Genomic DNA, 14,319 nt, shown 5'->3' with positions numbered 1-14,319 from the left:
TTGTCCTGGCTCTAGCACCTTCTAATTTTTTTCAAGGCTGCTACCTTAGGCAGGAAGCTCCCACCCTTTGTTGCAGCTCCCACGTGAGATCGAAGTCAGGGTGCCTGTCCTGTCTGCTGCAAGGTGGTTCCGAGCGAGGAGCAGGAGGTCTGGGGTCCACCTGCCTTGCTGTCCCTCCTGGTGTAAACCTGCCTGGGTGTTCCCAACCCTTCTTCTCCCTGGCTGTTCTTCTGTTTACCTGATTTGCAATCTCAGCAAACTGGCTAATGTTTTCATCTTCCAGATAAAATACTGGTATTTATCAGGTGCCTTCTCAGTATCTTGTTTCTTTTTCTCCTTGCCAACATTTCATTATGAAAATTTCAAAATGACAGAGAGCTTGAAAGTACAGTGGAGTGGGCACCCACACTGTAAATAGTGCATTTTTCTCTGTTTGCTTGGCTGCGTAGACATCGTTTCTTCCTGCAGAGGAGGCCGGCTGAAGACTGGGAGGTTTAGGGACTCCTGGCAGGCTGGTAGGAGAGGCACAGGGACAAAGGGGATTTAGGGCCGCACTCCCTAGACTGCCACCAGCGTGCTACCTCCTCTCCGCCATGCCCGATCCCAGGATTAGGGGACACCTTTGTATTCAGGGGAGCCATAGAATTTATCAAATAAATAATAAATCTTCAAATGGAAAGAAAAAGGGCCTGACTGTGAAATAAGGGCTTCCTACCAACAATGCCTGTGCTTGGAGGTTAGAGCAGATGGTTGGTAGCCTCGATGGTGAGCTGAGAACTGTGCATTCAGTAAGCAGAGCGGCACAGAAAGGTCTGGAGCCTTTTTATATCCAGGGCTCAGGTGCCAGCTCCTTGGGGCCACAGTCAGGAGTGAGAACATAAGGCAAGAGGAATAAGGTCAGGCAGCCAACCCAGGTACTGGAATGGAAGATTCTTTCCTGGCCCCTTGTTGGGGGAGGGGGGGGAGGAGAAGAAGACGAAGACGAAGACGAAGACGAAGACGAAGACGAAGAAGAAGAAGAAGAAGAAGAAGAAGAAGAAGAAGAAGAGGAAGAGGAAGAGGAAGAGGAAGAGGAAGAGGAGCTTTTCCAAGATATGTTTTTCTTAAATACAAAGTATGTGATTTACCTTCTTTTTCACATGAGAAGAGTTGGCAGTATTTTATTTTGTTTAAGTGGAAGACAAAAGAAAACAAAATATAAAAATATATCCTAGTGGTTAAGACCAGATGGGAGGAAAGAAGGAACTGTGGGCTGGAAGTGGGTAGAAAAAGAGAAGAGAGAGCAGGCAGAGGGAAGGAGCAAAGGTTGAGGGTGTGGGGCCCAGAGGGACATGGAGGGGGACACAAGGAGAAGCTGCCTCTGGGGAGATGGATGGGTACCAGAGTTGCCTCAGGTCGGGTGGAGGTGGGGCGGGGTCAGGCTTGGTTTCAAGAGCTGCCTCTGTCTCTTATGAGTTGCGTGACTTTGGTTGTGTGATAGTGAGTTGATCATTCACTGCCTGTGTGCCTCAGTTTCTCTAACAGGAGAAGAAGATAATAAGTAATTGTGTTAGTCAGCTTTCTGTTACTATAACAAATGCCTAAGATAATCAGCTTAGCAAAAGGAAGGGTTTATTTTGGCCCAGTTTGGGGAGTTTCAGACATGGGCAATTGGCCCCATTCCTTCTGTCATCCATTGTGGCGATGCAGTACATCACAGTGGAAGAGGAGGCTGCTCACATCATGTCAGCTAGGAAGCAAAGAGAGGGACAGGAAGTGGGTAGTGTCCCAATGTCCCCTCAAAGACCTAACCGTCTTCCAACAAGGCCCCACTTCTTAAATGTTCCACCTCTTCCCAGTAGCACCATGAGTGGAGTAGAGACCAAGCCTTTACCAAATGGTCCTTTGGGGACATTTCAGATCCAAGCTATAGCAGTAATATATGTGTGTGCATGTGTGTGTCGGGGGGGAGGGTACTGGGCATTGCACCCAGGGGCTCCACACTGGGTGTGGAGCTATATCCCAGCCATTTTAATATTTTTTTAGTTTGAGACAGGGTGTTACTAAGTCACTAAGTCACCCACACTGGCCTCAAACTTGTGATCCTGCTTCAGCTTCCATTTTTATAAACGTTTGGCATATAGGAAGCATTAATACCTTCTGGCCTTTGACTGTCCACTCAGTCTGCAGACTTCAGTGGGAAGGGAACACTGGCTCATTCAGCAAACACTGAGCGCTCTGTGAAATGTTCCTAGGTGATCCATTAGCCTTCCCAGTTCAAGGCTTCTCCTCTGTAAACCTTTCTATGAGACAGCAAATTAGCTCACCTGAGAGCTGAGTAATCTTAGGGCTGTGGTTTCAACAATTAAATCACACGACCCCTGGCTCCCTGGCCCATTCTCCACTTCTCCCAAGTCCTGCCTGTTCAGTAGAAAGTTCCACAAAGAGACCCACAACTGAACCTGATAGGTGCCAGGTCCTGGGCCTTGATTTTAGGCCTCAATCCTAGTTGGGCAACTTGAGACTTCAGGTGTGGGCCTCCAGAAGGCAGGAAGTGGTCTAACATCCTCAAGGCATGACTGTATGCATACGATCTTCCTTCTTTCCCCCTTTTCTTGTCTGGCTTATCATTTAAAAGGGAGAGTGAGGGTGAAGTACTTTTATTCCCTTGCAGAAAAACTGTTCCTCATGGGAAAATAATAAAACTTCTTCCTGTTTCTACCCATAGCAAGTATGTAACATGGTTATTCCAGACTCTTATCCCCCAAATTACTAGTGCAGGAATATTTCACACCACTACCTCTATGGGACAGTGGCCTTTGGGATACCTGGAGGACACCAAGCTGCCATTTCTCACACCCCCAGGTAACCAGCACTTACCTTTCTCATGAGGGCATCCACTGGAGGTGGAATTGCTGATTGCTCACATAATTCATTGACCTTGGAATTTCATTCCTTGCCTTGCTCAGTCCAAGTTAATTTTCTTTAGCCAAAAAATGTAGGAGGAAGAAAAGAAAGTGATCTGAAGTTTTTAAACCCTAAGACTAATATTGCAGAGCCTCCTTAGAATTACATAGCCCTACTCATACCTCAAAGGCTTCCACAGTGTAACCATGAAAGCAGCCAAAGGAATTCATAGAGACATCTCTTCAACTTTATATAAAAGTCATATTTTTCACACCATTCTGTTCCATCCACTGGCCCACCTGTGATCATTAGGGCAGCTGAACACACAGCCTCCCATGTGGTTGTCTTTCCCTTGTAGTACATTGCTATCCTTGCCATGTAGAAGCTGAGCATCTTTCAGATGCTGGTATTAAGGGTTCACATATGAGTTATGATCAAAAAACAGTGTTTAAATTTTTAAAAAGTAAATTTTAAAAATTTAAACAGTAAAAGACATGTTGCATTAATCTCCCTTTAACTATCTCCCCCCATCCACCCCCAGCTTTGGACCTCTGATCATTCTTGTCACTTTCTGAAGCAGTACTGAAAGCCCTCTTTCATGAATGTCTTTAGTTATGCTGTCATGGCTGCCTCAATGTCCTGAATTGATTCAAAACGTTTACCTTTTATGGTCATTTTGACCTTGGGGAAGAACCATGAATCACACGGTGCCAGATCCAGTGAATAAGGTGAATGAGGATACACAGTAATGTTTTTATCAGCTTGCCTTCCTGCTGGATGGTACTCAACAGCAACATTCACTGTATTTTTTATCTCACTTTATTTATTTATTTATTTATTTATTTATTTATTTATTTATTGGTAATAGGGATCAAACTCGGGACCTTGTGCTTGCGCGGCAGGCACCAGAACCACTGAGCTAAATCCCCGGCCTCTAGCTCACTTTATAAGACATAAAAATGGACTCCCAAACTGCTTCAGAAAGTGACAAGAATAATGGAATAAATGTATGCAAAATGAGAATATATTTTGAGGGGAGTTAATGGCAATATGTCTTTTACTATAATACATTTAAAAAATTTAAATGCCATACATTTTTTTCTTTTTTTCAAATCATTTTCTTTATTAGTACATGTTTGTAGTATATAATATTTGCATTCCCTGTGGGGAGTTGTACATATTCACCTTTTTTTTTTTTATCATCACATCTTGTGTTAGAGCTGGAAGAACAGACACACAGTCCTGGCTGTCATGACTCTGAGCACTCTCAAAGCAAATGAACCCCAGAACAAACATTCCCAGTCCTTCTACTACTTCTTTTTGGCTTCCAGGGTATGAGTTGTCTGGACTCAGCCCACGTCATAGTGAAAGATTTCTCTTTCAGAACTCTTGATCCAGTCTACCTCCAGTTGGCCACAGTAACCACAGTAATGAAGCAGTTAATGGGAGAGGTAGTTCAAATGATCATTCCCACCTGGTTTTGGCAAACCTTTTTTTTGTGGCAATTGACTTACCATTTTAATTATGTTCTGAAAGTGTACCTGCCCATCTCCTGGTAACACCAACTTCCCTTGGGCAGCAGTGGACCTGAAATGGGACCAGTGCTCAAGCCACACCAGCCTGGGGCTGTCACCCCACAGAGAATCCATGAAGCAAGACACCAACACAGGGATCTTAAATTATTAAGGAAAAAATTGCGTATTTTTCCACAAGAAAAAAATTGTGACAGTCGTCCAGTGTGCTAAAGAAAAATGCCCCAGCAACACCTCTGTGTAGCATTAGACTCATTTCTTTCTCTGTTCCTTATCTCCCAAGTAGATGCTTTAGTGGCTCTCAGGTTTGTGCCCCTCATATACGTTCCATTTCTGTACAACCTAGACGTATGCTGCAGTGTTGTCAGGCAGCACAAAGGCGGGGGCTCACCTCCCATGTTTCCATGCAGAGCGCTGAGAGTCCGCAAGAAGATGTCTGGGGAGAAGATGCCCGTGAAGATGATCGGTGACATTCTGAGCGCCCAGCTGCCACACATGCAGCCATACATCCGCTTCTGCAGCTGCCAGCTCAATGGGGCTGCCCTAATCCAGCAGAAGACGGATGAGGCCCCGGACTTCAAGGAGTTTGTCAAGGTGAGGAGACCAGGCTGCAGGGAGACCCTTTCCAGAATGGCGCTCTGTAGGCAGCTGAGGGAGGGATGAGGCACCATCAAAGGTGGGCAAGCATCTTTCTGTGAAAGGCCTGCATGGACTGAAGTCCTGGCTAAGCAACAGGGGAGTGGCACTAGCTGGAAGGGGGTGGGCTAGGAGAGGAGGGTTTGGCTCCAGGCCTGGAAGCTTTGATGTGTCTTCAGAGATCTCTTTCCCAGGTATTAGTGGGCAGGCATGTTTAAACCTTGTATCTCACTTGCAAGCCCAGGTAGGGCTCCAGATTCTCCTTCTGTTTTTATTTTTTTTTATGTGTCATTCATACTTTTATTTTTTTGTTAGTACATGTTTGCAGTACATATTGTTTACATTCCTTGTGTGGAGTTGGTACATGTACAGAACACATCTTAACTCCTTTGTTCATCTCCTTTTCCTCCTCTCTCTCTGTATCTTGATCCCCTTCCCATCTGAGAAAGATCTATTTCCCAACTTCTTATTATCTCTATTTTATTTTGGTCTTTATTTATAATTTGGGTTTTTCATATAAGAGAAACCCTGTGATATTTAAGCTTGTGTGTCTGATTGATTTCACTTAACATTATAGTCTCAAGGTTCATTCATTTTCCTACACATGACTTTAGTATATCTTTCTTCATGGCGGAGTAGTACTCCATTGTGTGTAAATACCATATTTTCTTTATCCATTCATCTGTTCATGGACATATACGCTGCTTCCAAGATTTAGTTCTTATGAGTGATACTGCTATAAACATGGGTATGCATGAATCACTGTATTGTGGTGTCTTTAATTCTTTCAGGAATATATCTAGAAGGGAAATAGTTGTGTCGAATGGAATTTCTAATTTCATTTTTTTGAGGAATCTCCATACTGATTTCCATAGTGATTGTACTAGTTTATATTCCCACCCACATAGTAGAATGTTTCCTTTTCCCCCACAGCCTCACCAGCTGATTTGATTTCTTGATAATGCCCATTTTTTCTGGTGTAAGATGGAATCTCAGTGTTGTTTTAATTTGTGGCCAGTGGCCAGTGATGTAGAGCATTTTTCATGTACTTATAGGCCATTTTTTCTTCTTCTTGTGTGATATGTCTGTTCATTTCACTTGCTCATTTTTTGACTGGGTCTTTTGTTTTGGAGGGGCTAATTTTTTTTTAGTTCTTTACATGTTTTAGATCAGTGATGGAGAGAGAACCTTTTAGAGCGTCCAGTGATACAAACAGCCCACTGCAGCCTGCATGCCATAGGTTCGCCACCACTGTTCTAGCTAGATATTAGTCCTCTATCTGAGGAATATATGGGAATTTTTTTTCCCATTCTGTAGGTTTTCTTTTCACTCTGTTGTTTCTTTTGCTATGCAAAAGCTTTTTAATTTGGTATGATACCATTTGCTGATTCCTGGTGCTATTTCCTATGCAACCAGGTTTCTGTTTAGAAAGTTCTTTCTGTTTAATGTCAGTATCCTCTGTTCTTTGGTGGTTTCTGCTTCTACTTCCAGAGAGAATGGCCAGGGGTCCCAGTGGCTCTTTTGTCTCTTTCCACTTGGTTCTGCTTGATGGGCTCAGGCTCCAGGCAGCCCACAGGAGTCATTGTGGGATGCCATGACCTCTGCCTTAGCGCTAGCAGGTCTGGAGAGCCCTGTGTCCAGCAGGAGCCACTTAGGGAGGTGCTGCCAATGCTGCCAGTGCTGCTTGAGGCCTCCACAATGGGCCTGTCATCCTGGCACTTGGCATTGGCCAGGGTGGGTCTGTGGTGCTCAAATAGCCTCCTCCTCTCCCAGAAGAAAAAAATAGGAAGATAATAAAATAATTTCCATTAAACAGGTATAATTTGATTAATAAACAGAACAACAATAAGAATAACAGTCATATCTTTGTGCCTCAGGCATCTTAGAGGGCAGGGCATTCCTCCCTCCCCACGAATCATGTTTTGTGGAGGTTTAAGTGAGGGATAAGTGTGGCCTCTTCTTAGTCATAGCCTCATGAAAGCTTGTGGTTTCTTTTTGGCCCTTGGTGTTTCTCAACATTAAATACTTGGACTTGCTAGCCAACCCATGGGGTATTTTGAGGGCATTCAATGATGAGAAAGATGGCTAAGAAGCAGGACAAGAGGGCATAGAGAAGGGAGGGCAGGTGCCTGTAGCCAGTTCCTGGTCACAGGCAGGATGAGGTCATCATGGGTGCACTTGAACTTCAGGGAAATGCGAACAACAGCCCCAGGCAAGGTGCTTACTGCCTCCCACCCTCTCCTCTCTACCTCTCTCTGCCTCATCCCAGCAGGAGTTCAGTACCTCTTTGCCTGCTGAGAGGTGTCCCCAGGATGATGATGTCTATGGCTGGACATCAGGGCTGACATTTCCAGACCTCAGAGCTCCAGATCACAGCATTAAACTTGATCAGAGCCTTTAAGAGGGAAGTCATTGTGTGACTCGTAGACAGTGCTCTTCCTTTCGGGATAGAAGGACTCTTGTCCACCAGAGGGGTTGATGTAATTCGCAATAGTGGTGGGAGGACAGAGGCAGGGAGCTGAGGGTGGAGACGAACCATAGGCTCCCATTCTGGAGTCTTAGCCCATAAGCCCCAGCTCCCCTTGCCTCCAGCCCTTCCTGGAGCTCCCAGAACTGTGCACTGGCCCCACCCAAAGTAGGCAAGGAGATTCAGCCCTTCTAGCATTTCTAGGACTTAAGGGAAATTTTTATTCCGACCATATAGTCTTGTGATTCTTCTTGCTCCCTGGAATATCATCAATTTTTTTCAGATACTCAGAAGACATATTCTGTGTTGAGCCAGAATCTTCTTTGTGTAAGAAGCCGTGTGTCCAGGGAAGGTTTACTGACTCTGGAGAGCAGGACATATCCTGGTGAATGGGTCATATTGGGTCACATTCTCTCTCTGGAACTGCTTCACCTGGAGCCGGCTAACTGGTCAGATCTTTTCAGTCCCAGATTCCTCAGTGATCATCCAGATAATTGGAATCATGGGTGGGAGGGTCCTAAATGCCATTGGTGTCCATATCACTGACTTTGGATTTTGCAGAGTTCTGAAGTACATTTTTAAAAATCTCTTGTTTCAGAGATTGGCAATGGACCCTCGATGTAAAGGGATGCCACTGTCTAGTTTTATACTGAAGCCTATGCAGCGGGTAACAAGATACCCACTGATCATTAAAAATGTAAGTACTTGCCTTGCCTCCTGCAGCAGAGGAATGCTTCCTCGTGTTGGAGGGGGCTGGGGCATGGGCAGGTTGCCCAGCCAACACACCTGGTAGCTATTATGCAGAAATCATACAACAGCAGGGTTCTGCATCCATCTGCTTAGTAAGTCAGAGAAAAAAAGCTGGTGATTATGAAAAGAGCAAAGAATGAACAACCTTTATATGTGCGATTAGTTGGTTTCTACCTGCTAAGCCAGAGAATGAGAGCTCAGTTCTTGATTCTTTTCCTAATATAGGCACAATGCCTCTACACCTTGATTTTCCTAGCAGGAAAGAGAGAAAGAAACATGATTCCTGCCACCCATTTTCAGAATGCCATTGGATGATTGCTTTTCTCTTGTCACATCAAGAAAGCCATAGGGCTGGGGCTTTAGCTCAGGAGCACTGCACCTGCCTGGCAAGTGCGAGGTCCTGAGTTTGATACCCAATACCAAAAAAAAAAAAGAGAATTAAGAAAGCCAATAACAAAAGAAAAGAACAAAATTAGAGTTCAGAGTCCCTGTCTAGAAAATGAGGGAACACACATGAATGTCCTCTGAGGCCATGCTTGTATAACCACGGGGTGTATAGTTCCTGGAGAACGGTTTCAGATCTGGTTCCTTCTGATGGAGAATGATATTTAGAAACCCAGATCTGGGCACTGGTGTGCTCATTGCTGTGATGGTGTCATTGCCTTTGGAGGCTTTCAGTGGCAGAGCTGTGAAATCATCTCCATACACATATATCTACCTGTGTGCAGCACATGTACTTATATTTAATTCTGGGCCCGTTTTCCTGTTATATTAAAATCCACAAATTCACATCGGTACCTCCTATTTTAACCCACAGAATTTATTCCAGCCTTTCCTTGCCTAGATTTGCAACTCCTCAGTATCTGTGAGAAGCCTGGCTCTTGTAATCCTTCATGTGCGTGTTTTCTTTGCTCAGTCTCTTCATACGTAACAAGTTTCCCTTCCATGTAACCCACCTCATCAGCCCAGCTCCAGCTCAACGCATAAAATATGCTGCACGCACACTGGCTGAGTGAATTCATTTTGAAAGCTTCTTTCAGTCTACTTTTTCCTCGATTCCAACCCCACACTTACCACTTAATTCACTGCTTCTCTTTACTTTCACCAATGTTTAGTTGCAAATTGAAGTTTGAAAGAAGATTTTAAATAGGTGTTATATATCTAACCAATGAGGAGAAAAAACAACATGAAGAGAATGGAGAAGCATACATATTAAAAAGGAAAAAGCCAAACTATCATTATTTGCCAAAAGACGATTGCTGCTCCCCAAGGCACCTAGGAGGAAAGCTAGCTGAACTAAGAAAAGTGAAAAGGATGGCAGGTCATAAGATACATGTGAAAAACCACAAAGCTCTAAGACTAAATACTTCTGTGCTCGCTTTGGCAGCACATATACTAAGACTAAATACTTTTTTCTTTTTTTTTGGTACCGGAGATCGAACTCGGGACCTTGCGCTTTCGAGGAAGGCGCCGGAACCACTGAGCTAAATCCCCGGCCCCTAAATACTTTTTATAACAGGTAGAGGAATTCTTAGCATGACATCGAAAACTTTAAAGGGCTTAGAGTCACAGGGACCTAAAAGGAAACTTTTATTCTGGAGAACAACCCAGATGTTCCAAAAGGGTAATAAACTATGGTGGATCTGTACTTTAAAAATGTCTTTAAAAGTACAGGATAGGGCTGGGGATGCAGCTCAGTGGCACCGCACTTGCCTGGCAAGCACAAGGTCCTGAGTTTGATCCCTGGTACCAAAAAACAAAACAAAACAACAAAAAAACCCAGAGGATGATTTCTGTTCTATGTATTAGCATGGAAAGGTATTCAGAAAGTGTGGTTGTGTGCAAACAAAACAAACAGAACTCATAGAGCAATCCTACAGTATGCTCCGTTTTGCAAAAGGAGGGAAAAGCTTTACATGCAATCATATACATTACATATATATGTGATTAAATATATTCGTGTGCTGCTTAACAGGACACATTCCAGGAAATGTGTTGTTAGTCAATTTTGTCACTGAGCAGATCTCATAGAGCAGAGTAGCATGAACAAATATGGCTACTGTGTCAAAAGGCCTCTGGGGTAGGATAGGGAAGGAAATTGTCACGTTTGTTCTGTGTACTTCTGTGACATTTAACTCTTTCATAAGAAAGCTGTGTTAATATATTACTTGCATAAACATTTTTCCTAACAATTTCTGTTACAAAATATGTTGAGCAAAGACAAGTGACAGATATAAACTATGGAAAGATAATTTTACTGCACATGAATAGGCACTGAAATATAAACAGATACAGATATCTGTATATCAATATGTGAAGCACTCATATAATTGAAAAACTCAAATAGTCCAGTAGAAAAGTAGGTAAAATACACAGCTGGATGCTGCTGAGTGGTAGGGCAAAGTAGTGGTAAAGAGCTACTCTGTTGGAGCCGGGCAGCCTGGTTTAAATCTTGGTACCACCTCAGTGTACTCTTAGGCAAGTTTTTCAACCTCTCTGGGCCTCAATTTCCTTGTCTGTAAAATAGAGACACTAACAGTACCTACTGCACAATGTTGGAAGAATTAACTGAATTAATATATATAAATTGTCTGGCTTATACTAAGGAATGTATAAATGTTAGTTTTATCATTTAGTACACATATGTTCATTAGATATACTTATGTACTAAATGTATAGAAATTACGAACCTATTGGTAATAAATAAAGGAAATGCATAGGAGAACACCTTGTTTCTGGCTTGCCGGATTGGCATGGACTGAAAAGATTGTAGGTCTCCAGGGTCAGCAGCAAAGATGCTGGTGGAAGGAAACTGGCCACAACCTGTTGTATAGCAATGTGTAGATCTCTCTTTGACCCAGCAACTCCACCTGTAAACATTTAGTCTAAGGAAATAATCAGAGAAATACTGGAAACAACATGACGTTTTACAGGAGGAGAACTACTTAAAAGTATTGTGATTCATCCTTACCATGACATACTATAGAATCCTTAAAAATGATTGTCTAGAGCCATATGAAATGGTGTGCTATAAAGGTGTACATGTAATGGTAGTATGACCCAATTTTTATTTTTAAAAAATCTCTCTCTCTGTCTCTACCTATAATCTTTAGGTACAGTGCATTAACTAATATGTAGACAGAAGTTCTCTCTGACAGAGAACTCACAGGTGAATTTTAGGTTCTGCATAACTTTGTAAGTTTTCTAAATTTTGTGCATCGTGGTGACATTACTTTTACAATTACAAGAATCAACAAACCTGTTTTTATTTAGGAATAAGGGCTGGGGATTTAGCTCAGTGGAACAGATGAGTTCACACCAGCCAGCTCTGCAGGCTCCTGGTCTGGCCTAGTGGCCCTCAGATGTGGCTGCACACTAGCATTGGAAAGATGGCAGCTCCAGAAATCACCCCAGGATTTTGATGCAGTCAGGATGAAGCTTCAGAATTGTTCAAAGAGATTCTAGTGTGTAGTCAAGGCTGGTCCAGAGGTTGAAGTTGTTGCTTGGAATTGACTGGTGGACACACAGGACCCAGAATGTGGTGATCGGATGTGTTCCCCATTTGAGCACCTATTTAAGACTTTAAGCCAAGGTATGCCATGTTATGCAGGGTAAGGTCCTTTTGAATTATTTGTGTATGTGGACAAGCACTGGTCAAGTACATCTTGAATATTCTGGTATATTGCACAGGTGGCTTAGGGACTTTCTTTGTTCTGGAACCAAGGGTGGTGACTATTTTTAGGGGCCTCAAAATTCTTTGAGGGTCTGATGGTCATTGCTGTCGCTTATTTAGCATGTTCTAAGGGCCAGGTGTTTTGCAAAGTGCTTCATTTGTATTGGGCCCTTCAGTCCCCCAAACAACATTCTAAAGGAGGTGCTCTCTACATATCCCCTTTGAGGAAACTGACTTCCAGAGCCTTTATGTCACCAACTCACATTATGGCTGGTCAGTGACAAAGCAGGGTGCTCACCGTGGGAGGCCAGCATTTTGCAGGAAAGGTCACACTGCTTGCCCTGGTGATGTTCACGGGTGTGGAGCTGGGTGGAGGCCTCAAGGACAGAATCATCCATTGCCTCCTGGTGGAAGCTTAGCCCCCACTGAGCCCATGAAGAAAGGCTACTCATGCACTGAACCAGGACTGGCCATCGCTCTCCGTGTCATTGCCTGGTGGGTGCTGAGAGGTGTGGTTGCTCAGGTGGGCAGCATTTAACAAAGGACAGCGGACCCAAGTTCTATACACATTGGCTCAACAAGGAAGTTGGTTGTTTTTTCTTCTGTGTAGATCCTGGAAAACACTCCTGAAAACCACCCTGACCACAGTCACTTGAAGCATGCACTGGAAAAGGCAGAAGAGCTGTGTTCCCAGGTGAACGAGGGGGTACGCGAGAAGGAGAACTCGGACCGGCTGGAGTGGATCCAAGCCCACGTGCAGTGTGAAGGCCTGTCTGAGGTAGCGGCTCACAGGATGGGACCTGGGCTGCCCCTGGTGGTCTCAGGAGCCAGCCTGAAAGGGGACATGAAAAAGCTTGAACCATCTTCTTCAGCCTCCAGCTTCCTAATTCTCTCTTTGGCAGCTTCTTATCTGTTGGTTAATCCATTCACTGAGTTTTTCTTTGTTGTTGTTCGTTTGTTTGTTTCTGCTACCGGGGATCAAGCTCAGGACCTTTGGCACCACTGAGCTACATTCCCGGCCCCCATCCATTGAATTTTTATTTTGATCATATTATTTCCCATTCTCAGCAGTTCTATTTATTTTCTCCAAGCTTCTGGGTTCTTTCTTGTATCTTGTTCCTTGCTCAAATGCTCATGCTTCTCATTTATTTCTTAACACATTTTAAATATTCCCGTATATTCCATATTTGATCATTCCAATACCTAAAAGTATAGGTCTTATTATTTTTATTGTTTCTTTTTTATTAGTATATGCTTTCAATACATAATAATTACATTCATTTTAGGGAACTAGTACGTATACATAGTTCATCTTAGTTATTTCTCCTAGCTCTTGCTAATCATGCATTATTTTTCTATGTGTATTGTGATTTCTTTTTCTCCCTTTTTCTCTCTGTCTCTCTGTCTCTCTCTCTTTCTTTCTTTCTCTCTCTTTCTTTCTTTCTTTCTTTGCTAAATATCAAACCCAGGGCTTTGTGCTAACCAAGTGCTCTACCAATGAGCTACATCTGTAGCCCTTGTATTATGATTTTTGACTGTGAATCTGAGTTCCTTGGAACTTTACTTGTGGGCATCTTTGCTGTCTGAAGTTACATTCTCCTAAGAGGATTGCTACCAGGATCACCTTACATACATTTGTTTTTGGTACTGGGGATTGAACTCACGTCCTTCTGCTTGTGAGGCAGGTGCAGTGCCACTGAGCTAAATCCCCAGATTTTTTTTTTTAATAAAGATAGGATCTTGCTATGTAGTTCAGTCTGGCTCTGAACTTCCTATGTAGCCCAGGCTGGCCTCAAACTTGTGGCAATCCTCCTGCATCAGCCTCCCAAGTGCTGGGATTATAGGTGTCCTCCATCATACCTGGCTACCTAAATTCTATTTAGAGGGGGATGGGAGACCATATAATTGTGTGAATTGCAATTGTAAGCTTGTGTGAAAACTACCTGGTAGTCAAAATTTCTCAGGGGGATATTTTCTTCTATCTACACTGAGGTCAAAAACAGAAAATTTTTTTCTCATCCCTTCTGAACTTGAGTTTACTTGTGAATTCATCCTTTGGGTTTAGATTTTTGTAGAGATCTCCTAATAGGCCCCTCACCTCAGCCCTGAATACATTTGTCTGCAACCGTATAGTCATTAAAATGGAAGTTCAATGTCATTAGTTTCAACTGAGACTCTTAGGACTAATGCTGGTTTTGGTGATTCATTAGTTTTCAAGAATGTCATTCTCATTCTGTTTTTGGCTTCTGCACATTTCTTAATTTGCTTATATTTTTGTCAGCTTGAGTTTAAAAAGTGATGGCTGTATTTTATTTTCTCTCTCTCTCTAGCTTTTTTTGGTGAGTAGCTAGTCCACCATAGTTCCAGAAATGGAA

At 43.1% G+C, this 14,319-nt stretch overlaps 1 protein-coding gene across 10 annotated transcripts in view; it reads left to right on the top strand.

The window, feature by feature from the left end:
• Window positions 1–14,319, top strand: part of Itsn1 (intersectin 1) — a 207,855-nt gene that overhangs the window by 181,861 nt on the left and 11,675 nt on the right. For 7 of the 10 annotated variants that reach the window (XM_087208245.1, XM_087208250.1, XM_087208242.1 and 4 more), the window contains 3 exons: window positions 4,829–5,012; window positions 8,120–8,218; window positions 12,555–12,722. In XM_087208245.1, coding sequence (XP_087064371.1) covers window positions 4,829–5,012; window positions 8,120–8,218; window positions 12,555–12,722 — 451 coding nt within the window. The remainder of the gene's footprint in view (window positions 1–4,828; window positions 5,013–8,119; window positions 8,219–12,554; window positions 12,723–14,319) is intronic. The other 3 variants (XM_087208228.1, XM_087208231.1, XM_087208253.1) reach the window with 2 other exon arrangements.

This window comes from Heterocephalus glaber, unplaced genomic scaffold (genome assembly GCF_053883595.1).
Source record: "Heterocephalus glaber isolate CG9 unplaced genomic scaffold, H.glaber_assembly_v1.0 deba00000122, whole genome shotgun sequence".
NCBI lineage: Eukaryota > Metazoa > Chordata > Mammalia > Rodentia > Bathyergidae > Heterocephalus > Heterocephalus glaber.
The sequence above is the reverse complement of the archived record's forward strand: the minus strand, read 5'-3'. Positions and strand labels throughout refer to the sequence as shown.